Below are 24,677 nucleotides of genomic sequence, written 5' to 3' on the forward strand. Positions count from 1 at the left end.
AGGAGTGGAGTTTGGTCCTCCACACTTGGTTTGCAAATAAAGAGATGAAGTTTCATGCCACGTGTGCATGCTTGTTGGAGCCATTCGTATTTCCATGTATGCTGTTTTTACATTAATAGTGCTGTAAAAGAAATGAGAGGTTGAGCTTCAGATTAATATGGATACTAGTGAGAAGTACAGTATTTTTCTTCCATAGGGAATATGTGATAGTCTATAAGGTACGAGTTTTCTCTAAACTTCCCAGAGAGAAGAATGATTCTCTTTTGACCAAGAGCCTAATGTAATATTTTTCCTGCCAAACAAATAGACTCTAATATAAAATGTTTCAGTCTTTTAACAGTCTGAATTTCAGAAGCAGATGGGAGAAGGGTGTTTAGCAAAGTTGATTTTTTTTTTTTTTTTTTTTTTTTTTTTTTTTTTTGAGACAGTTTCACTCTGTCTCCCAGGCTAAAATGCAGTGGCGCGGTCTCACCCAGCTCACTGCAAGCTCCGCCTCCCGGGTTCACACCATTGTCCTGCCACAGCCTCCCGACTAGCTGGGACTACAGGCGCCCGCCACTGCACCCGGCTAATTTGTATTTTTTAGTAGAAACGGGGTTTCACCCTGTTAGCCAGGATGGTCTCCATCTCCTGACCTCGTGATCCACCCGCCTCGGCCTTCCAAAGTGCTGGGATTACAAGGGTGAGCCACCGCACCCGGCCAGCAAAGTTGATGTTAAAGAAGGGTTTTATTTTCTCCTGTCAGATCTTTCCCTCAAGGATAAATGGGGGAAAATGTGATTTGCTAGAGTGCTGAAAACGTCAGTGACTTGTATGAAATAAACAGCATACAATGCCAGGAAACAAAGGGTATGATTTTGCGAGAGGCTTACAAGCTACATAGAAAATTTATGGCTTGGACAACACTTGGTCAACACATATCAAATTTATTTTTGTGTAATGATATATTTAGATAAGCTTTTGTTTTTGTAGAAGTTCTGTTACATCTTTTGAAATATGTCCTAGAAATGATGGAATACTGTATAAGGAATATACAAGAAACCACCATAAGTTCTAAAGACCAAAACATGCCTAGAAATTCAAAGGGGTAGGAACATAACTACTTAGATGCATTTTTTGTTGGAGGCGGGGGATTCCACTCTTTTTAAGCTGCGATTATTTGTCATCTCATTCTACATTTATTCAGCTTTGTGTTAACCTTTATAACTCACTACGGTATTCTTTGAAATTCCCAAATCCTTATTTATTTGACTTTTCAAAACTACTTTTTGAGACGGAGTCTCACTCTGTCGCCCAGGCTGGAGTTCTGTGGCGCGAACTCAGCTCATTGCAAGCTCCGCCTCCCGGGTTCACGCCATTCTGTCTCAGCCTGTAGCTGGGACTACAGGCGCCCGCCACACGCCCGGCTAATTTTTTGTATTTTTAGTAGAGAGGGGTTTCACCGTGTTAGCCAGGATGGTCTCGATCTCCTGACGTGATCTGCCCGCCTCGGCCTCCAAAAGTGCTGGGATTACAAGCGTGAGCCACCGTGCCTGGCCTTCAAAACTTAACTGTAGAACAGTGAAGTTAAGTTCCTCTGTTGAAATAAAATCTCATTTGATGAGAGTTTAAATACATCTGCTAAAAGTATAGATTTCTCGAAATACAATGATCATGACTCAAAGTGTGGTAAATAAAAAAATTTACCAAGTTTTCCCAATTTAATTGTAAAATGAAGTCCAAATACCAAGAGATATGACACTGATGGGATTGGTTCTTGGTTTGGCATGCCTTGGAAATTCTACTTTGTCTTGTGTATGCCAGTATGACCTACTTTTTGCCTGGCATGTTATACAGTAGTAAATACAAATGGCTTTGAGGTGATGCTTTTAACTACCAAAATTACCATTAAATAGTAGAATGTCGACATCTTGGAAGTGAGTTGCTACTGCTGATGGTTTTCATGTCGTCTGCATTTGAATCTCTGTTGACTGAAACTAAGCTGTGTATTCTCACACTTTATATCATAGATTTTTGTGTGTGTAGGATTCCTTTTCAGTCAAATATGCACTTTGTTTTGAAAAGGAAGCGATTTTAAAATGTGTATTTACATTTGTCCCAAGGTAAAACGCTTTGGATGTGAGACTATCTGATTTACTGAAAATGTTATTTTTGGAAGCTGTCTTATTTTCAGACAATGCAAATTTCCTGTATTTAGTTTACTTGGAGAGGAGGATGTAGTGAGGTAAGAGGTCACAATTTAAATTTCACAATGTAAGTTTGTCAAAAGGTACTGAGTACCCAGTGTTCTTTTAAAAGATCATTTAAGCTAACTTTATGTTCCATTTCAATGAGTTCCTTAAATGGTATTTTAGCATATTAAAAACTAGCCCTTTCTCATCCTTGTCAAGTTAGGAGTCATAGTGCCTACTCCTTCCTGGGTTTTTGGTGCTTCCTGGGAATCCGCTGTTCAAATCGGCATACCGTGGTGGGGCCTTTTTAAAATACGTATTTTCTCAGTTTGAAGGCTTATTTAAAATTAAAATAAATTATGAAAGTTTTCTGCTCTCAAAGATCTGTTTGGAAGAGTAAGTGTATTCAGTACTTCGTATGCCTTAATGTGTTTTCGATCTTAAACTAGTCTTCACAAGCTTTTACCACTCCAGTTAAGATGTATACGTTAACTTAGACTAATGTTTAAAAACGGATACTTAAAAGCAACGTACCATAAAAATCTTCAGAAATTGTTACAAAGAAGAGTGAAAGAAAACAAGGTGTTTTATCATATGCATTTTCTGTTTTAAATTTAGCGTAGTGGATAATTTGTTTTAAAAATACGTAATTTGTAGAATTACTGCCCAGTTTGTGTTTGAAACATAAATCCTGGGGTGGACGACATTAAATTAAAAAAAAAAAAAGTGGGCATACAGTATATTTTAATTTTTCACATTGAATCGTACATTTGCGCCGTGCCTTATTTCTACCGTGTTCTTCCTACTGTTGGACATACAAAGAGACTTTCCTTAGAACTGTGACTTGATTAGATGCTGCAGGATGCTGGATCCGGTCGCAGCACCGCGGAGCTCTCGAGATGCGGGAGAAGCAAAGCTGGCCGCTAGTGGGCGCTGTGGCTCCGTGGAAGTCACGGACGAGCGTCGGCACCGGCGCTCGACCGAGAAAGTAGTGAGTTGTTCCTGCCAGCTCTGCTCTGGGGTCTTGCAGACGCCGTGTGAGAAGCACATGCCTTGACTTTTCCATCTCACACCCTCTAAATCTCTGGTCACTTTGGGAAGCGGGCGTGTCTCCTAGGGGCTAGTGAAACGGTCCCCGCGGTCGTGCCTGTGCCGGCGACACGCGGGGAAAGCTCCAGGGGCGCCAGGAGGGAAGGGAGACGCCCGCGGAGAAGGCGGGAGGCGACGACGCTCGGGCCCTGATTAGAGCTGCCAATTCCGGCGCTGCGTCGCGGGAATCGTCTTGCAATTCCCGGCCCCACTGACTAGGAAGGAGCCGTAGGCGATTGGTACCAAAATCAAGTGGGAAGCCCTCGCCGAGAGGCGTCGGGAGAAGCGCGCAGAAGCCGGGAGCTCTAAGGGTGTGCGCGGAGTGCAAGTCCTGCATGCGGGGCAGCGCCGCATCTGCGGAGGGTAGGCGCGGAGCGGAGCCCGTTGCCTTCCGCACCGCGCGAGGTAAAGCCGCGCCCACTGATTCCGCCGAGGGGGAAGGCGCACCCGGGCGCGGGGACAGGTGGCCCGCTACTCTGCCGTCGCTGTTTCCACGTCTGCACCGCGCCCAGGAGGCCTCTTGCCGCCCCGGGGGCGCCCTGTGCACGCGCGGAGCGCTTCTCCTGCCCGGCCGGCGGCGTCGGGGCGGGGCTCACCTGTCAGCCCGAGCCCCGCCTCATGGCGCCCAATGTCGGGCGGAGATGGCGGACGGACGGACCGGCCGCCCAACCAGTGCACTGCTCCTGAGCCGTGGGCCAATGGCCTTCGCGCGGCGGGGCGGGGCCCCGCGTTTATAGCGCTCTGACAGCGCGCCGGCCGCGCTGACTCTCCTCGGCGGGGACCGCGGCGCCGGCCGAAGTGAGGAGCTGCGCACGCAGCGGGTCCCGGCGCCCTCCCCGCACACAAAGGCCCGCGCACGTCCGGAGCCCGCGGCGGGGATCCAGCTCCCTCCTGCCTGCCTTGGGGGCCGGGAGCCGCGCGGACTGAGGAGGCTCCTGCGCGCCCGGAGGCGCCCTACTCCGCTCCGTGCTCCGGGACATGGAAACGCGCCGACGCGGCGCCCGCGCACTCGGGCCGCTGCCCACTGCACTGGATCTATAATCACAGGCGACCCCGCTCGGGGCGCAGCGCCCGCCGCCCGCGCCGGTAGTCTGCTCCGGGTCTTTGTGTCCCAGCCCGCACCCGCCCCGCCGCCCCGCGCCCACCCGCTCGCCGCGGCCGGCCCGGCACCCTGGAGCCACACGGGAGTCGGCCGTCCGAGCTGCGTCCGCCCCCCCCCCCCCCCCCCCCCCCCCCCCCCCCCCCCCCCCCCCTCCGGCTGCGTCGCGCGGCCGCCCGAAACCCCGAGTCTGCCGGCGCCGCGCGGCCCGCGCGTGCGCTCCCGCCCTGGCGCCGCTGAGTGCCCTGGGAGGCGAGCGCACCTGGCCCGGCGACCGCTGGAGCTGCGCAGCGCGCCCCGGAGCTACCTGCGGGCGCCCGCTGTCTTCCCCGCCCGTCTGCCCCGGAGGATTGGGGGTCCCAGCCTGCGTCCCGTCCGTCCCTTCTTGGCCCGGAGTGCGTGGAGCTGGGAGTGGCTTCGCCATGGCTGTGAGGAGGGACTCCGTGTGGAAGTACTGCTGGGGAGTTTTGATGGTTTTATGCAGAACTGCGATTTCCAAATCGATAGTTTTAGAGCCTATCTATTGGAATTCCTCGAACTCCAAGTAAGTGGCGTCCGCGATCCCTCTAGGTCCTTACCCTGGGGTCCGCCGCGCCGTCCGGGCAGGAGGAGGGGTCAGTCCGCGGGGCCTCGGAGCCTGTTAATGGAACCTCGGTTCCCCGTCTCCCACCCCCAACCCCCGCCCCATTTCATTAGGTGGAGACTCCTCGCTCGGCTTTCCAACCCGAGCGCCGCTGGAAGGGACGGTCTCCCCACCTTTCCTCCCCCGAGCCCTCCCGGGCGCTAAAAGCTCCTATCGGCTCGGGTGTCACGTCCGGGAAGGTGTCCGATGGCGATACCCGATCCTCTCTTGTTTTCGAGGACGAAGGACATGGCCACAGTCTAGGCTGGCCGGCGCGCAGGGACTGGCGGGCTCTGGAGACAGGCGGGGAGATGCTGCATTCACCGGGAGCGCGGGCGGCGGGGTCCGGGGCCCGCGGGCGACCGGGGTGGCAGGACGCGGGCAGCGGAGCGCGTCCTGGAGAGGGAAACTGGGGTCGCTACGCTGTCTGCAGAGCCCTGGAGCCGGGGCGCCTTGGTACCGCGCCGCCAGCCCGAGGGTGCGCGGGGAGCTCGCCTGCTTCGCAGGAGAACTCGGGCGGCGAGCCCTTTCCTCCGCGCCGGGGAGACGGGCCTTAGGCTTCTCCCTGAGGGCCCGCCGCACCTCGGCCTCCCGCTTGGTTCATAAGCCAGTAGCCGCGGAGTATGCGGTCTCGATAGCCGACCTGATTGTAATGCACTTTCTGTAAAAGCTTAGGGTCCTGCCCAGTCGACACTGCTCCTGAAGCCTTCTCCCTCGGGACCCTGGTAGGAATGGGATCCTTAGGATCAGACTTGCTCATCGCTTCTCGGCCTTTTGGCTAAGATCAAGTGTAGGATCAGACTTGCTCTTATCGGACGCTACAGCCGGGAGCGAGCCAGGCCTTGTGGAGAGTAACTTTCAGTTTGGGCCACCAGAGTGCATTCAGAATTTAGAAAATGCCATCTATCCCCAAATCTGTGTGGTCATAACTCATAGTCATCTGGGCATTCAGTACTGTATATCCCTTGATTTCGAATCACAGCCGAAACACGTTTTACAGAATCATGGAATTGTGGTCTCGGGAAACTTGAAGAAGTATGCAGACATAAGCTGGTTTCTGGAGAAAACGTTTGAGATCAGAAGCAAAATCAATGACCTAATTGAAGTTGAGCAAGTTGGGCCTGGTTTTAGGAGAAAAGAAATGGGGGATTGATTTAGAAATCACGTCTTAATTAAAGGAGTGTGTCCATTCTCTTAAACGTGTCAAATTTCAAATTCACTAACATGTTAACCAAGAATCCCTTTATGAAAAGGGCAAAAACGTCGGTTACAAATCGGTTTAAACAAATGTTTGTATGATGCTAGAAGGCACTTTCAACACCGCTCATTCGGAGAAGTTACTTAGCTCAGCCTCCTTCTATGTAGTCTGCTCTTGCATGGATTGTATTTTTAATGTAAATTATTGTATTTTCTGATGAAGCACTGGCGGCGGCATTTTTGCATCGATGCCGGCACGGGAGGCGCCAGGTGGTGCCGGAAGGAGCCGGGCTAGGACCTCGTGCTGCAGCGGGCCCCGGAGTCCGGGGGAGGCAGGCGGGCGGGCGGGCGAGGCGGCCGGGGGGAGCCCGCGGCGCCGCTGTCCGCCCGGTGCCTCCAGAGGTCACTCTTCCATGCGGAATCGCGCAGCGCCAGGCCTCGCCCCTCCCCCAGGCAGCCTGCTCCAGCCACTCTGCACTTTCGCTGACCGGCTTTCTTTAGGGTTGATTTTTTTTTTTTTCCTATGAGGATTTAATATTTCTGCTTAAATCTAGTTGAAAGAAATTCTGTTAGCCTCTTCAGCGTTTAGTTCGGTGTGTGTGTATCTTTATCTTTGCGTTATTATTAACTATTTGTATGTATCCGGTAAGAGGATTAGAAATACCTAGTTGGGAGAAAAAGAAAGGTAGAACAATAGTTATTTCAACCTAAGGTTTCGACATTAATAACTTCTTTATGTAATGTGTTGAGGTGGGGGTCCCGGGGGGAGGTGACAGGTATTTACCCCCCCGCCGCATTCTGATGATAAAGGTGAGTCTGTCTTTCCCAGCTATGTCCAGACCTGCGAGGCCCCTGCGTTTCGGGAAGCTTGCGGTTTGCGCGGCTGACGTTGCTGCTGCTGCCTTGTCCTCCACAGGCAGCATTTCTTTTAAAATTCTCCTGATAACGGCTTTCCTGGATGACTGGATAATGTGTCCCTGGAAAAGGTCTCCTTTGCAGCTGAATGCTAGCTCCAGAGATCAGAAAGATTTCTTCCTGTAGGAGCCATAGGAAAGAGCCCTCTCTAAGTTCTTGAGAATGCATACAACCCCTGATGCCAGGGGTCGCTTTCCTTGGGGAAGTTTTATATTTATTTCCAGGGGAAAGTTTCAGTTGGTAAATATGATGTGGCAGGAAGGTAGTCAAATGCATTGAAGTTTCACATCAGTTCCTAGGAACTGTGGAACAATTCATTTGTAATGAAGCCGCCATCAGTAATTAGATTTGTTTCATTCAGAGGTCAGCTTTTTTAGCAGGTGGTCGACACAGGGAGCATGCAGCAGCTGTTTGGATACAGGGTCCAGAAAACCCTTTGTAAATTCAGCGTCTCCGTAACTACTTTAATCACATTGTTGGCTGGCCTGCCGCTGACTGTATGTAATAATGGAAAGATGTCCTGCGTGCTGAAACAGTAGCTGCCCTGTTAGGTTATTCACATTGCTTTGATATGTTCTGGTAGAGTTGGGTCTGTTGTAGCCATTTTGGTTGTTTAAAGTTTTTTTTGTTTTGTTTTGTTTTGTTTTGTTTTGTTTTGTTTTGTTTTGTTTTGTTTTAATTCAGAGAACAGTAATGCCTAGCTTCCATTTTTAACTAACACTTCAGTGAAACATTTTTTTCCAAGAGGGAAAAAATTTTGGCCTAAGTAAAGTAGTAGGCTCTTTTTTAAAAAAAAAAATTAATTTAACTTTAATGTGAGCAAATCTGTATTGGTATGGTGTTTTGCAATGCATTACACTGACTTTGTTGAGAATTTCGAATACTCATGCCTTATGTCTGGGGTTGCCATTCCCTATGCATCACATACTAGTTAGTTAACATAGCATGTTGCTTTTCCCATGTAATTTTTTCCCTATGTAATACCGGTACATAGAATGACTTGATACAAAAGAATGGCTGGCTAATATCCAGATAACGTATAATACATGGGCTTCACCACAATCAGGCTCTGAATAAATACAGACCTGTCAGAGATTGATAAAATAAACTACAATGGATAGTGCTGTTTAAACAGTCCATTCAATAACATATATAAGCCAGCCTGCCTTCCATTGTGTCTGAAATTCTTATTTTTGTAGGTAAACAAATGCACATTCAGCACTGATTGAATAGCCCCTTGAACTATGCTCCACAGTTTGCGTTTGGGTTAATCTTGTCGGTTTTAATATAGAGAGAAAAAAGCTCAAAGCACCAGGGGTGGAATTGTTAGTGCTTTCACATCCACATTCCTCACATTTTGTCAGGATGATAAACTGTAGGTAATGGACTGTCGTCGTTCTACAGGACAACTGAGCCAGGCAGAGCACAAAGACCAAGCAAAAACGACACCTCACAACATGCTTGGTAGCCTTGTTTTCAGATGAGAATTTATTTGAGAATCATGTGTCTAGGACTGCACATCTTAACCTCAACAATTACAGCTTCAAGCCCCAGAAACAGGAGCTAGAGGTTAAGATGATTTGTTAAGCACTTGGTTCTAAATCTTTTACAAAGCATAAGCTGTTGACGCTTGCTCTACTGATGCAAAGAAATGCAAATGACTCCAACATTTCCAAAGGCTTCTGACTTAAGCTAAAGTATGTAGACAGGTGAATTAGCCATTGACCTGAAGACCAGCTAAAAACTACGCGTTTGAATGGTTTCTCCACATAGAGTCAGCTGAAGAACAATTGGTAGATTTATATTAAAACCTCTTGTCTGTAAACTTACTGAGGTGCATCCTTCGGTTGGTGGATCAGTGAGATAATTGCCTTCAGATGAACATGTGACTGGAGCAACTAAATCCTTGCTGTCTTTCCTTCCACTGAAATCTTCCAGGTAGCTCCCGAGAGCTTCAGGATGACACCAAACTTCGGGCGACGTTTTAGAGTGCGTTCACCTAATGGGAAACTATTAGATCCCAGCATGACTGCAGTAATGCGTCACAGGAATGGGAGTGGCAGGGAAAAAGGAAATACAGATTGTAGACCCTAATACAAAAATTTTTAGGAAAGGTATTTCTTTAACATTTTATGAAAACTTCATTCTTAAAATGCTTAATTGCAAATTAGACAAAAAAGAAGTGCTCTTCTAAGGAAGATGATTAAACTGGTCCTCCTATCAGCCTAATCTCTGCCTGCCTTTGCTGCTGACATAAAGAACCTGTTTTTCAGGTCACTTAATATACATCTACATAGATTTGCTTATGAGCTCACCCTTTGTGTAGCGGAGTAGAGCCTTAAAGAGGAGTGCTCAACTGTTTAAAATATTTTGATTAAAATATGCAGAACCCATAGAACTATAAGCTTCTAGTCAGGAATTAGCTCTTTCAGGGAAGAGCTCCCCCCTTCTTTTTAAGGGGGGAATTAGAAAGAGGCTGGGGGAGGAATATAAGAACAGCAAAGAAGGAAGGATAGCAAATGGGACATGTTCCGAACAGCTTGGAAAAACTCCTGGGGCTTCATTGTCTCTATAAAGCCAAAGAATACAAAGACGTAAGTAATTCAGCCCTTCTCCCATGATGGAAGGTGGAAGCCGTTGACATGCCTCCCCTGTTTAACTTGTTTAACTCCCATTTTAAATTCAGCACGATACTGGCCGTGTGAACTCTGAAGATTTCTTTAGTAATCCATTTTGTAGTTCCGAATCAAAAACAAAGTGAAAGGGTCTGACACAATTTGCTTTTATTTTTAGGCAAATCAACCCTGGTCATAGTTAATAAGGGGATTACAACTCAGACTAGGTCTTTACAGATGTGGTGTAAATCAAGGGCAGAGTATAAAGAAACTGATCCCTTTTGATTGAAGTATGGTAAAAAGGCATAGAGAAACTAGCAGCAGTAATCTGATTGTATGGCAATAAAACCACCATTTTCTGTCTTTCAGATAAAAATAATGTGGTAAATCCATGCAGTTCATAAGATGTAAAGGCAGATAAAGGGTGAAGCCATGGCAACATATAGATTAGCTTGATGTTAGAAATGACACGTCTCTGAAAAGGGTGCGGGACGAAGGCCCTTGCCTCCAGGCTGTTGGGCATTATGTGAGAACCACACAGACTTGGAAACTGGGATTAGGAAGTATGAAAGCTCTACTTGTGGTCTGGGATGGCTGAGGCGGTAAAGAAAAGCTGCTCAGTTCTTGCTCATTGGTGGTGGATAATATGGCAAAGGTAGATTTCATTGACTGCCTTTTTTATAGATTGAGATAGAGGCTGATTAAAACTTCAGATCACTGCAGTTGTTAGGGCCTGGGAGATTTTCCTTTTTAACTCCTGGCCTAACAGCGGCAGCCGTTCTGTAGGATTAACTGCACTTCGCGGTCGTTGCCTTAATCTATTTGGGCTTCAGACAGGGACATGCTGGGAAGGAACAGAGACCAGAGGGGATAGGTAGGGCTGGGGTTATCTGAAAAGAAAACAGAGACCTTTTGATTTCAGCCATCTTTTCAGGCCCAGCTCCCTCTCCTGCTGCATGGGAGAAGCAAAGGTAAACAGGACGCATTGTCCCTCTCCCCCAGCCACAGAGCTCTTCTCTGAGTGTTGGCTTTCCCACCCTGGAAAAAAAGATATCATACAATTTTTAAAAGGGGAGGGGGGAATTCAGTTTTAATTCAAATGAGTAGTAATCCAAGATGCCAGAAGCAGTGGGCTCTACTTAGATGTAATTTTACTCATAAATGTGAGTCTTAAACTTTGAGTTGAATGGGGTAGGCTACCTTAGTGTAAACTACAGGATTATAAAAATATTAGTGCTACCCAGCTTTAAAGTCAAAAACAAACAAATCTCTGTGCTGTTGTTGTCCTGAACAACCTTGTAAATAAGCTAGACTTTTGTTTTTGCCTTCCATACTTTCCATTTCAGCCATGAAACAAAATAAGTCATTGAAACCACGATTGGGTTCCATGCAGAGTGACATCCTCAATTGGGTCAAGCCAGAAGGAAATACTTGCTCAATTGCCTCCTATTTGGCATCACAGAAAAGTCTTGGCACTTCTTTGAAAGCGTCTGAACTCTCAAGACATTGAAAATGCCAAAGGCTGCAAACACGTTGAGTGTCTTTCTTGTTGGAGTGCATCTTGGTGTGTTTTACAGAGGGGAATTCAGTGCTGTTGTTTTTTTGTTTTGTTTTGTTTTAACAGCAACATAGGGCCCTTCTAGACTCTTGGATTCTCTAAGTGTCTGACGAAAATGGTCATTAAATAGTAAATATTATATTTTAGACCCATTTCACTGATTTTGTTCCAGATTCTCACCTGACTTGAGCACCTGTTTGGGGCTGTAGATATATTGCCTTTGTTGCCTGTTTTTCTCATTACTATGGGAATTACTATAGCCACTACTATGTAGCTCTCATAGAACAAAAACATTTTTAAAGTATTGCATATAGGCTGGCCATATCCAGTGCCTGTTACTTTACCTTCTTTTTCTAACTTAATTCAGCAACCTGTATTAATAGATCCATTTCATGTGTCTAGCTTCATCAGAGAAGGGATACCCCCTAATTTACAAGCTGGTCACATCCAAGCACCTTGCATTCTACACTTGACAATGATTGCTAATGGCCCATTCAGCTAAAGTATTTGCTTGTTAACAGGGAACAGAGCATGATAAATGTCCAGCAAGCTTGCCGCCTCCTTCAGCTTTTCAAACGCAGACTGGTGCATATTTATGGCAGGCAAATGACAAAAGAAACAGCTGAATTGCCCTGGCCTCCAGCTTTCTATCAGAAACAGGGTGAAAGTGATTAAAGCAGTCATTCAAGAAAGCCCTGCCATTTGTTTACTAACCTTCATCCAACATTTAGCTTTGCAGTCTACCTGTGAGAAGATATTTCAGAAGTATTAGAGATAAGGAAGGAGGATCTAGCAAACCAGTGAAAAGAGTAGGTGACCAGTTATAAAATGCTTTCCATGCCCATCGAATGCCAGGCAAACCTATTTCTGTTATTCCAGCAGAGATCAGCAGTGGCTCTAGACGATTAACATGTTTTCCTTTCATGTATAAATTCAAATATGTGATTCTAGTCCAAAGCATTCTGTGGCTGGGAAGTACATACTTGCTGATTTCAAATAAGAAAACGTAGCAAGCGAAAGCTCCATTAAACAAGTTGTTTCTGCCCTTAAGTAATTCTCTAAACAAAATAGGAAGAAAAAGTGGGTAGTAGTGGAGTATGAATAGTGTGCTCTTTTCGACCTCTAAACCCCGAGTAGGTAAGCGCTCAAACTGCTCTGTGGGGGGCACTCAGTGAGAGCCCTGTGAATGAACCACTGCTGTTCTGCCATACTTTTTTAATTTATTTATATTATTTTATTGTTTTTATATATTATAATTATGTATTTATATCACTAGTATATTTTCTCAATTTAAATCCTGTTGCATCCAATTTTAATTACAATATTTGTATCTGTCTTCCCATACTTGTTACACACGTTACCCATTGCCACTGCGGCCTCATCCATGTTTTCCGTGTACACCACTCTCCTGTCACCCCAGAATAATTATGAGTGCTACCCAGACTTTTGAAACCAGTAGAGTCAACATGTTTGTGTGTGAGGAAAGCCTGTAATGCTCCTTATTGTTTGCCCATTCTACTGTTGTTCCCAATCCACGCTCCCTGCAGGGCACCTAACCTGGGTGCATGGCAAAGAATTTCCGACCGTCAGAGCAAGAAGTGTTTCTCAATTGATCTCTTCCAGCCTAAGGTTATAGCTGGTGAATTACAATCCTTGCTCTTTCCACACCTTTACCTGGACTTACCAGGGCCCTAAAATATTTGCCCAGAATCAGAATTGTCTAATGAGTGACTGGGGCAGGGCAAATCATGTTCAAGACCAGCTGAGAATGTACCTAGCTGCAGAAGTTAGGAAATGTCATCTTTTACTTATCTACCAGAAATATATTTGAGGTACATTTTATATTTTTTTAAAAAAGCAAGTTCTCATAGGCCTTGAATCCGCCCTTTCTATGGGAAAATGAATCATTATTATAATGGACTGTCCAGTAAAGTTCATGATTTCTCCTGGACATGTTCTGTCTCTTTCTGCCATAGATCAAGAGTGATCTCTTTAAGTCTTTTCTTCGTAATCCATAGCACTTTGTACTGTGATGTACTTAGAAAAAACCATTTACACGGTACATCATGATTGATACGCAAGTCTTCACCACTCTACCTGTCCTAAAAGTCAGGGACACACCTTCTTCATTTCATCAGTCCCTACTTCTGTCCAGCATTGGCATTCAATAAGCTTTAGTGGAATGGACAGACAACCCAGATTTGTGTTGATGGCAGCTTACCCTGTCTTAACTGTCATCCTTCTGCTACGAGACGTGGATGAGACCTGAGTCAATGGGACTGCTCAGAGGTCCCTAGCTCTTGAACTTTAGGGCACCAGAATCCCCTGCAGGGCTTGAGAAAACACGGGTTTCTGGGCCCAACCCCCAGAGTTCCTGATTCCTGAGGTCTGGGGTGGGGCTTGAAGATGGACATGTTTAACAAGCTCCCAGGTGATGCTGGCCAACTGCTGCCTCAAGGCCATGCTGAGAACCCTCGCCCTATACCACCCTTTCTGGGAAAACAACTCAACATGAACGCTGTTTGGGAATCTCTGAAGAAATCTGTGGTCCCTGCCTTGCTGGGGAAGCAACAGGAATCTAAACCATTGATGGTGGAGAATTTGTTGTTAATTCAACAAGCAACTATTAAGTGTTAGGCCTGTTACTTGGCTCTAACAATACAAGGCAGAGTGACCTGTACCCTCGAGATTTAAAGCCTAAGTCCAGTAGAGAGAAACCCAGGTGGGAGCAAGCACATTTAGAGGTAGGTGCCTCTGGTGCAAGGTGGGGACACAGAAGAAGGGAATGGCATTTGCCCCTGGAGGGGTCTGGAAACAGCCCAGGGGAGGAGGAGCTTGAGTCTTGAAATACTATGGGTATCTCTAAGCAAAGTCACAGTAGATAGCTGAAATAAAGAAAATAGTAAGCAAGCCAAAGGAACAGTATTTCAGCCAAGGGCAGTGTGTGTCTATCATGTCCACATGTGAGAATTATCAGTACCTACTGCTTTTCAAAATGAGTATGATCATGGAAAGGTGAGGCAATTCAGTTTCGCAAAGACAGTAGGGCAAGTGCCCTTGTAGTTTAATTAAGGGCACATGCTTTAGAGTTGGGCTATGCGAGTCCAATCCCAGTTTAGCCATTTATTAGCTGTGTAGCTTTAGGAGCAGTAGCCTTACTGTCTCTCAGTTGTCGCATTTCTAAAATAGGGACAATAACAATAGTGCTGAATAAAAGAGTAACACAATTTTGGTCAACATTTAGTGTATTTAAAGAGCTAAGCTCCGTGATTGGCACAATGAACCAATCAATAAAACACCAGTTGTTATTAATAAAAGTCAGTTGAATGTGTACTGTGTGCCTGGCCATAATTCAATTTGCCTTTGCGTACAAGGAAAAAATTAAAATAATCTGTTAATAAAGACTATAGCATAATACTTTCACCTTAAACTCCTTCATGTTAATTTATTTTGTTTACCTGCCAAACTTCTACTCATTCCTTATGACTTTCTGCTACCTGAAACACCCTTTGTATTTCTTTTGTCCTGCTAAATTAAGTTCTCTCTCCTCTGCTTTCCTACTTTTGGTGCTTTTTTATAGCACTTTTAACCCTGGACTTTCTCATTCCGCTGTGCAACTGTGGACTGAGAGGAGGCTCTTTGAATTCATTTTGTGTATTCTAGTAGAGAGTACTGTGAACAGTTGGGTTGTTGAATGAATACATTAATTCAGCCTGGAGGGATGGGCAGTGTTGTATTTTTTGCGTGGATATTACATGATATTTAGAAAACTGCTTAACTGGTGGACGCTGTTTTATTAACAGCGTTTTGTGTATCGCACTCACTATGTGCCGGCTGCTGTTCTAACTGCCTGACAAATACCCCTAAAACCTTCATGGTAACTGTATGAGGGAAGTACTTTTATTGTATCCATAATACCAATGGGGAGACTGTGGCCAAATTGGTTAATTAACTTAGCCAAAGTCATATTGAACTAATAAGTGGATTTAAACTCAGCTAGTCTGGGGCCAGGGTCCCTCTTTTAATCCTCTGCCTCCTGCTTATTTTGGTGCATGGAGTAGTCTTTATCACATAACTAAATTAAGCATGCATTTGCTTAAAACAGTGCATACATGATGGATCAAAAAGTTTGTGGTATAATTGTTTTAATTTTGTCATTATCCATTTTGATTTATAGTCACTTTCTTATGATAGTCATGTAGTTTTAAATGGAACCTTTGAATCTTTGATATAATAAGTTTATGTCAAATCTTGGGTATAATAAGATTATACCCAATGGAAACAGAATAATGATCAGCCCATTTAAAGGATGACTGGAGAGTTATTACAATATATAATAGTCATGCATATACTGAGTATTATTCCTTTGACTGGTAATATTTTCCTTTTAAAAATTGAAACATTCACTTGTTCCTTGTTGGGAGAAAAGAGGTCAGATTTTGAGGGGAGATCCATTTGGTGAGATGCTGAGTGTGTGTCAGGCTAAGGAGATAGTATGACATCTTTTTTAGAGTCTAGTCACAATTAAATGCCATTTTATTTTGGATTTTGGGATTTGTGCCAGCTTCCAGCTTGTCAGAGCTGAGAAGACTCAAATCAAGTCCAGGCTTATTTCTACAGCAAACTGGGATTCTGGCTTCTTGCCTGTGGATTCATTCAGTACAGCCCATCTGGCTTTTGATGTTCTGCAAGTTTGGAGCCATTTGTTTAAGGAAGCCAGGCGGTGAATATTGGTGGGCCTGGGGTTCTCTTGACTCCAAGTGGTGCCCTTTGGTTTGCACTTTCACCATGCTTAGCATCTGCTTACCTGGAGACCACGCAGCCGCCGGCCAGAGGTCTCCAACAACCAAATCTTCATGCCTTTTAGAACTCGGGGCCCCCAGCACATCCTCCTTCCTCCTCCTCGTCCAATTACTTTCATGCCGTTCTAAGTAGCTGCTTGTTTGAAACACTTACAGTATTTAACTTCTGGGGTGTTTTTGGGTTTTGGTCAAGGTAATTCCAGGCTGGATGTGGTGACTAAGCAGGAAATAAATGGGTCGTTCATAAAGTTACAGTGGAGCGCTGTTTCTGTTTTCCTAAGTTGCACAGTTGTGGGGATGATCCGTATGGAAGTCAGGAACCGAGTCTGATTTTGCTCCCTTTTGATGTTAGCACTACAGACCTGGCTGTTTTGTAGCCTGCTTTGTTTTTCTTCCTTTTCTTCCCTAACTCCACGGGCTGTGGCAAAGCCCTGAGACGTGCAGGAAAATGTCTCCTGTCATACGCCCACAGCAGACCTAGCCCTGACCCTCTTCTGAAGCCCAGGAAGGAGGTATCTATGAGGCAGCCTGCTTGTAAAGCAATTGCACACAGCCTTGTAAACTGTGTTACTAGGCTGATTATGCTTGAGTGGCAAGGTGAATCTCTTATAGCAAGAGAGAACTTGGAGAGTGTTATCTCATCTTATGCCTTATTAATTTGTTCATTGTTTAATTACACAGACACCTATTGAGCGCCCTGTTTGTGCAAGGTACCTGGTCGGGGGTCAGAGGGAGGGTCCCATGGTAAACAAGACAGACTCAATCCTGGAGGAGCAGGAATGGCAGCCCCTTGCTGGGCTGTTGGCCCCACCAAAAGGGAGAAGTTTCCCTTTAATAATACATGGGTGAATCATTTTTGTCAATAGGCAAAATTCTTTGTAGTTAAAAAAAAATGTGATGGTAGGAAGGAAAGGGATGGGCAGAGGGTTAAAACAAAAGATATGCTCTCCCTAACTCTAGATTGTTGTATTGTTGTGCTTTTCACTGTATCTTAATTCAATTTCTTCGAGTTTTTTTAATGCCAAGGCATTCCATATCTATATGATTTACGTGAGCCTTTCATCTCCGCGATTTTTCCCACTCAGGTAAGTGAGCAAATGGATTTGAACACTCATGTCTAAAACAAGAGAGAACCAGCTGGAAATGCCCTTTGAATTTCTTTCTCTATGAAACCATTTTTCTTTCTGGTGCCTCACCTATAAATAACAGGAGTTCCACCTTCCTTTATAGACTCTTGCTAAAAGCATGGTTTGGAACAAGACCGTACAGGTGCACACAAATTACAGTTGGGAAAGAAGCCTGCAGTGCATCTTGTCTCTGAGGGTTATGAAATCCTCCTGTTAGTAATGGAGCCGGCGTGGTCAAGCCAATAGGATGAAATTTGGCATTTGTGAGATCACACCCCTTCTCACTTGCCCACTGTACATAGCATCCCAGCCTTACTCTTCAAATCTCCACATTTTTTCTTATCTAGCTACAAAATTCATGGGCTGGTTTCTTTGGTGTGCGTGTGTGTGTGTGTTTGGTAAATAAAGACCTGCATTTTTATTTTGAGATAGGTGGTTAAGTTTTGTCTTTAATTTCATGGCCGAGATTATTAACTAGTCTCTTAACTTTTGAAAAGACAACAATGATATTTGGGGATCACACACTTAAAGTTAGACTTCTAGATGATTAATACAAAAGTAGATGATATTTCAGCCTCTGCCTGTTACATACAGGTATGCCCCTCTGTGAATTGGAGGCTTTGTGACAGTGAAAATCATGGCGCAGATAAAAATTAAATAAATATTTCTGTTATTTTCCTGAAGAAAAAAAAAAAGCTTAAACTGTGAGAATACTGTCTTGGAGCATTTTAAAATAAAATTAACTTTAGCCACCAGGATTTTTTTTTATCACAAATAAAAAACAAGATTAACATCAAAAGGAGTCAGTTTTGTGCAGCACTGTGGCCTATGAAATGTAATATTATTTTGACTCGTATGCTAATTGTAGACTGACAGAGGAAAATAGATGATGTTTAAATAAAAGGATACACAGCATCACATGCACCTCTATCAAATGCAGGTTGAGGTCTTTGGGCCAGGAACTGGGGGGCCCTCTAGCTCTGTTATTGCAGATTCAAGTTTGACAAATGAAACTTTCCTTTAGACTGTAGTTTAATTACTTTTTTTCAAAGGTATGCATGCTGAAGAGGCACAAATACACCTCACCTTGAAGAGTTGCTAAACTGGTTTGTGTGCCTATCGGCTCACCTCACCATGTGTTTGAATTTCTGTGCTTCTCATCTTTCCTTTTCTTGAAAAGATTTTGCTTGTCCTTGGTGTGAATTGTGCCCCCACCCCTACCCACCTAGTCTTTGCTCTCAGATTTATAACACTTTAATGGTTCCAAATTGTATAGCCTGCTCTTAGACCCCTTTTCTTTTCCTTGAATAAATCAGGTTTATGTTGCAGATGATATTTGTTTTAGGGAAGTGTGAAAGAAGGGGCACCTGTGAAAACAGGCAATTGTTCCAACACACATATACATTCAAATTAAAGCAGAAAATGTCAATTAAAACCTCCAATTACTACCTTATTTCTTGGAGGTTTAAAGCCACTGAGAAGATAGTGGTGCATTCGCTGGAAGTTTTAAGGTAATTATTTTTTACTCTAAGCCGTGGTATCTGGTAACCTAATTCCGTATAAACCTGACACCCTATCACTACACCCCAGTATTTCTCTGATTTCAGAATAAGTCTGTGTAGAAACTTGTTCTGATGTTAAAGTGCAAAAGGGGGCAGTAAAGTGCTATCCACAAAAAAGGAATAAAACATTTTCCAAGTATTTCTTATTACTGCCTGTGTCTTTCTTAGGCCCTGCCTTTATTTATTCATTTTATAACAAAACTCTTATGTTTGGAGCATTGAGAGAATACCTTATGAAGCTGTTGCAGCAATCTAGCATTAAATGGAAGTCATGCAAGACTGAAGATCCTGCCTGTTGATGAAGTGTGCCGTCACATTCACACGCTCATGATGCAAAGTCCTTCTTTGGGAGTATTCATATCCCCAAGTGCACAGAGCACTTCGGAAAGGAGCCTTGGTCTTTGGTGTTAATGCTCTTCTAGCTCCATATAGACGTGGCAGGCCCAAAATACATGGTGGGGTGAAGGGTCAAGGGTTTGGGCTTATCCAGAGCAGCGTGCATCCTTTGTCAGGAGGTGACTGGAAACACCAGCCAATTACAGCAGAACTGCAGACTACTCATCCGCGTTCGGAATTGCAGAAGAACCAGTTTGCACTCTGACTTCTCTTCTTCACTGTGGGCTTTGGCGTTTAATTAAAAATTAAAGCCTTTTATGGAAAAAGTACATGTTTTCCAAAATGGGGTAAATTTGAAGTGTACTTAATACAGAACACTGGCTTGGGAATAAACCTGTGATATTACTGACTTTTTGTTTGTAGCTGCTAGGCTGAGCCTCTTTGTAAAGCTGGGATTTAGAATCTTTGAAATGTTTGTACAGTTCAATGATTAAGCATAAATTGTATATATTCCCTATTTTTCACTGATTTGAGTAAACCAGTTTGTTACAGCTTCTGTGGACTCAGAGAAATAGGTCACAACTTTAACTAGGATAATTTTATTTATCTGCTTGCTAGGGAATTTCATCAAAAGTTTAAGTCTGTAGGCATTAAATATTTTAAATGCTTATTTTAAAGTCAGTTATGAAAGATAGTACAATTTTCTGAAACTACATTAAAAGTAATGTTTTAATATTATCACAAAAGCATTGACTATTTATTGCGAAGAAAACACAGAAAGCTAATAATCATTCTAAGTCCACCATTCAGTAGCCCAAAGTGTTCTCAGGTAAAGGCGGGGTGTGTGACCATTTGTTTATGGTTGTCTCCGTGCAGTCAGCAAAATAAACAGAACAACATACCATGTATCATTGATGTGTATATTTTCAACTGAAATCAGCCATCTGCTTACAATGATCATATACACTAATGATACAATTTTTAAATGAAAAGAAAAATAAAATTAATTCTTTGTGGAGAGTAATGCGAATTGACTTATGAATCTCGTCCTGCTTGGCAGTTTGCTCCAGAGGTAGAAGAGCTTTATGTGTGGGCCTCCTCCCCCCACACATTTATTCCACTTGCACGTGTGTGCTCCAGCATCCATGTCAGGACTCCCTTGTCCTGTTACATGAGTAACATGGCCCTGTTTCTCAAGTGCATGATAACTGCCGTAATTACACACAAATATTAAATATTTAAATAGATTTTTACATGTGTAATATTAGGTAGGAGTGGCTCTGGATCGAATCTGATGCTTTTTAAATAGAAGCTTTCCCACGGCATTTCCAAGCACTGTCATCATGTCTGTGTCGATTTAGGGTTTACCTGGCCTAGTTATCTGTCTGGACATAGAAACTGGTAGTTGCTGTTTGTATCTTTTTGTTCCGATCTCTTTATTCTGTCAGCTGAGTATTCTTGCAGTCAGTTACTAACATATTAACTCATCCTTGTTGGGAAACTTTGGCATCTTCTTCCATGGTTTCCCTCCGTGGATCTCTCGAGTCCCTCAGGAGAGCCAACAGGTATATTTTCACACATTTCATTTGTATTTTCAGAGACTACACCAGCATCGAGTGGCCCCCGAGCGATACGGGTTTTCTTCTCGGTGGATCTACACTCTTTGGCCAACCTTGAGAAAACTTGTAAGAAGGCATCAGATGTTTGTGCTAAGGTGCATGTAGTATGGTCAGAGGAAGAAAGAAGTAAGGAAAGTGGAGTAGCTGTGGGTGGGAGGGGGAGCAGGGAGTGCAATTTCAGGTTCACTACACAGCTCTCCATAAACTTCTCCACTGCTGGCTTCCCACGGATCCTCCTATTACACTGGGCAAAGTGCAGAAATAGAGCAGGCAACCACTGCCTCCCTCCTTTTCCCAGGCACCCTGTGAGACCCGATAATGCAATACCAGTCAGCAGAAAAGTCCAGACTTGACATCCCAGTGTGCCATGGTCTGATCTGTGAATGAAAATCACGTGACATGACCTCTGAACTCTAAGTGACTGGTTTATATTTTCAGTGTATTAGGCCCGTATTTTAAACAAGCATGTGCTCATAGTGTAGGTTAAAACTTTCTACTGTCTTCATTAATTATGCTATGTTCCAGTCTATTAATATTAAAGAATATTGTGTTACATAATGACTTTTTTTTTTTTTTTTTTTGGAGACGGTGTCTCGCTCTGTCGCCCAGACTGAAGTACAGTAGTGTGATCTCAGCTCACTGCAACCTCCGCCTCTGGGATTCAAGCAGTTCTCTGTCTCAGCCTCTGAGTAGCTAGGATTACAGGCGCCTGCCACCATGCCCAGCTAAGTTTTGTATTTTTGGTAGAGATGGGGTTTTACCATCTTGGCCAGGCTGATCTTGAACTCCTGACCTCATGATCCACCCGCCTCAGCCTCCCAAAGTGCTGGGATTATAGGCATGAGCCACCACGCCTGGCAACATAATGACTATTTTTTAAAGTTTTTACAGTTATGACTGTGAAGTTGAAATGTCTAAATTATGGAGATCCAGTTTAGATTACTAACTATTTATGTCTAATTGAGATTGTTAGACTTAGCCAAACTATCCATGTAGAAGTATTAGAGTCTAAATTGCTGAAAAACTTGAAAAAGCTTGGATTAAGTTCAATAGGTAATCCAAGAGGAAAAATAGATTCCACTATCAGATCATTTCACCATAGATATGTTAAGTTTGGAAGCCCTACTTGAGTGTTTCCAGTTTTTTCCACATTATATTGTCTCTATATTTGATTCAAAGGCAGGGCATCTATTGTCTTGCTTAGGACTGATTCACTGGGAAAAACCGTTGGAGTTGCCTATTTCCACTCAGTATGCCTCACCCTTAGAGCAGCTTCCCATGGTTCCCAGGGAAGCCCTCCAGTGAGAATGCACTAAGCCACACGCCATGGCCTGGGAAAGCAGTCCTAAACCTGGAGGTTCTCTTGATGGAAAGGAAGAGGCAGCCTTCCCCTCCCAGGAAGACAGTAGAGAGCCTGCTCTGACTTTGCTCAGAGACAGAACTGGTCTGACTCAGTTCTCTCTCCTATGTGGGACATGAACCACTCTTGGTGGTCTTTGCTTTTTATTTGAGCTTAAAATCAGCAGACTTTATTAAATGACACCCCTCTCTCACCACTTTCTGTCTGGGCGAAGTTTAACAAGAACAGCCTCCCCCCATGCGGTATGGGTCGTAACCGTGGCAGTTTCCTTCTACTGTTTTTGGTTACAAAATGAACATTGTCTGAACACACAGAAAGAAATCTGTATTTGGCATCCATAATGGAAAGTCAGTTTAGTAATTTAAAATTAGCCAGTTGTCATCATCATAATTCTTTTTAACACTTTCAAAGTTAGCATAGGAGAAGTGTATTGTTGAATATTCCAAAATATTTAGGGCATAGATAGATGTGCTATGTAGTGTGATTTATTAATGTGTCTAAGCAATCTAAAAGTAACAGAGTTCAAATATAAACCCCATCACTTCAAAAATAGGAACTCTTGTTTACTGACTTGATTATAACATATGGAACTCAATTGTTTTCCGTTAAAAAATGATAGTATTAGGAAACTCACCCCATTTGCTTTTCGTATATATTCTGCTATTTGCATAATTGTCTGGAGTCCATATGTAATATTAAATGTAAAACACAAATGTCATGTAGCTGGTCTGTTTCTTCCTCACCTTTTGGTTCCTGGCTTCCTGGGGAAGGGTTGCATATCTGAGCCATGGTCTCAGATGACTGCCTCGGAAGAAGCCTCTTCCCTTCAGGAACCACTGATGTGTGCTTGGTGTGCAGCTGGACTTTCCCTGGCTCTCCATGTGATGCTCACATGTGCATGTGTATTGGCTTTCTCTTGATTTCCCTTAACTTCATGGCTTGTCTATGAACAGCTTGATTTGGGGGGGAAAAATGTGTTTCCGAAAGCCAGAGTTATAATTGAATGTGCTGCAGTCAAAACGAAAAAGTGTGCAGAGAAAGGGGCTTTTCCTGTCATGCTCATTGGGCACCAGTGTGTCTTCACCTGTTTTGTGGGTTAGGTCCATGTGTTGTGCTGAAATGAAGAACATGGGATGTATGGGGCTTTGGACGGTGCTGAGCGAAAAGCAAGTGCTCCAAAGCAGCTGTGTTTGTATTATTAGTGGTTCTGGAGGTGGCTGATTGCCTTGCATTTTAAGTAGAGAGGGATTGTAGAAGACTGCCAATACTTACAACTTTTTTCAGAGAGAAAGGGTCAGAAACTCCATTTGCAGGGCTCCTTGCTCTCCAGAAACGCCAGTGTGCCTGGGAAGGCATCTGCAGAAATCCAGTCTCTCCTCCTCAGTGTGTCCTGTCCCGACTCAGTGGTTCTGTGTTCAGAATTCCTATCATGTCTGTGACCTGCAAATAGTGGTACTTAATTCGACTTCAGTTTGTATAAATGTTAGCTTCTATTTGTTCATTCCCATTTTTTGTTCAACTACTACATTCTTTATTGAGTATCTACTCTGTGTCAGCCCCTTGGGCATTTAATACTGAATTAGTCACATGTGGGACTGGCCTGCCCTCAGGGAGCTAGACTATACATTCTGAATGATCAGCGATCTCTACTTTTCTGTCACTCACAACGTCTGGCACAAAACAGGTTACTTGAGTTGTTACACTCACAGTGCTGTTGTTTGCTGCCATGGTGCTTTAGGAAGTGTGAGAGTTCCCGGGAGGCAGAGTCAATAATGCAGACTGCACATATCAAACACATGGCCAGGAGAGCTGTAGTTCAAGCTCTCAGCTCAACTGCCCTCTGTCCACTGAGAAGGCATAATCTCATCAATTAAAGTGACTGTGTGCTATGGCTGTTTATATATATGCTTAAGAAGTAAAAGCTGCTAAAGCACTCAAGTATTGGGGCCTTTTGTATTGATTTAATTAAAGGAGCCATCATTGTTTTAACGAGCTCTAGAAATAATTCTTTTGAAGAGCCGAGGATCAAATTCTTGCCTCACGTTTTGCCACAGTGTGTTCTGAAAGGTGAATTAATGCGTTTGGAATCATCAGGAATAGTGAGTTTTGTCAGGATTTTCTTTTTACAAGCATATCACATATGCGTATTGAAATGTGAGCCTCCCTGCCACATTTCTGTTTCTCCCTGCCACATTTCCTGCCTGCCACATTTCCTCCCTGCCACATTTCCGTTTTGATAAGCATCCCCCTGGGTTGCCTTCACTGACCGTTAGAGATTTTTCACAAAGTTGGACGGTACACACTGAACGAAAACTTTACATCAAGAAAGGACTGGAGTGTTTGTGAAATGAATTACAAGGCTCATTCAATTTTTATGTGACTTATGCCTTCTGAAAATATGGCCTCAAACACGAAGATCCCCGAAGCCACATCAACCCCTGCATCCCGTGTTTTCAGCCTCACCACATCAGCACCAGCAAGAGCTGTTGCTGAGATGGTGAGTGATGAGAGTCAAGAGGAGTGACTTGCATGGCCTGGGAGGAAACCTCCTGTGAATCTTTAGTTAAGTCGGAAAAAAAAATCCTCATGAAGGAAACAGGATCTT

At 44.0% G+C, this 24,677-nt stretch overlaps 1 protein-coding gene across 1 annotated transcript in view; it reads left to right on the plus strand.

The window, feature by feature from the left end:
- Positions 1–4,574: 4,574 nt before the first annotated feature.
- Positions 4,575–24,677, plus strand: part of EFNB2 (ephrin B2) — a 44,909-nt gene continuing 24,806 nt past the window's right edge. Inside the window, 1 exon segment of the mRNA XM_017862990.1 lies at positions 4,575–4,903. Coding sequence (XP_017718479.1) covers positions 4,782–4,903 — 122 coding nt within the window. The 5' untranslated portion in view covers positions 4,575–4,781.

This window comes from Rhinopithecus bieti, unplaced genomic scaffold (assembly GCF_001698545.2).
Source record: "Rhinopithecus bieti isolate Rb0 unplaced genomic scaffold, ASM169854v2 scaffold_64229, whole genome shotgun sequence".
NCBI lineage: Eukaryota > Metazoa > Chordata > Mammalia > Primates > Cercopithecidae > Rhinopithecus > Rhinopithecus bieti.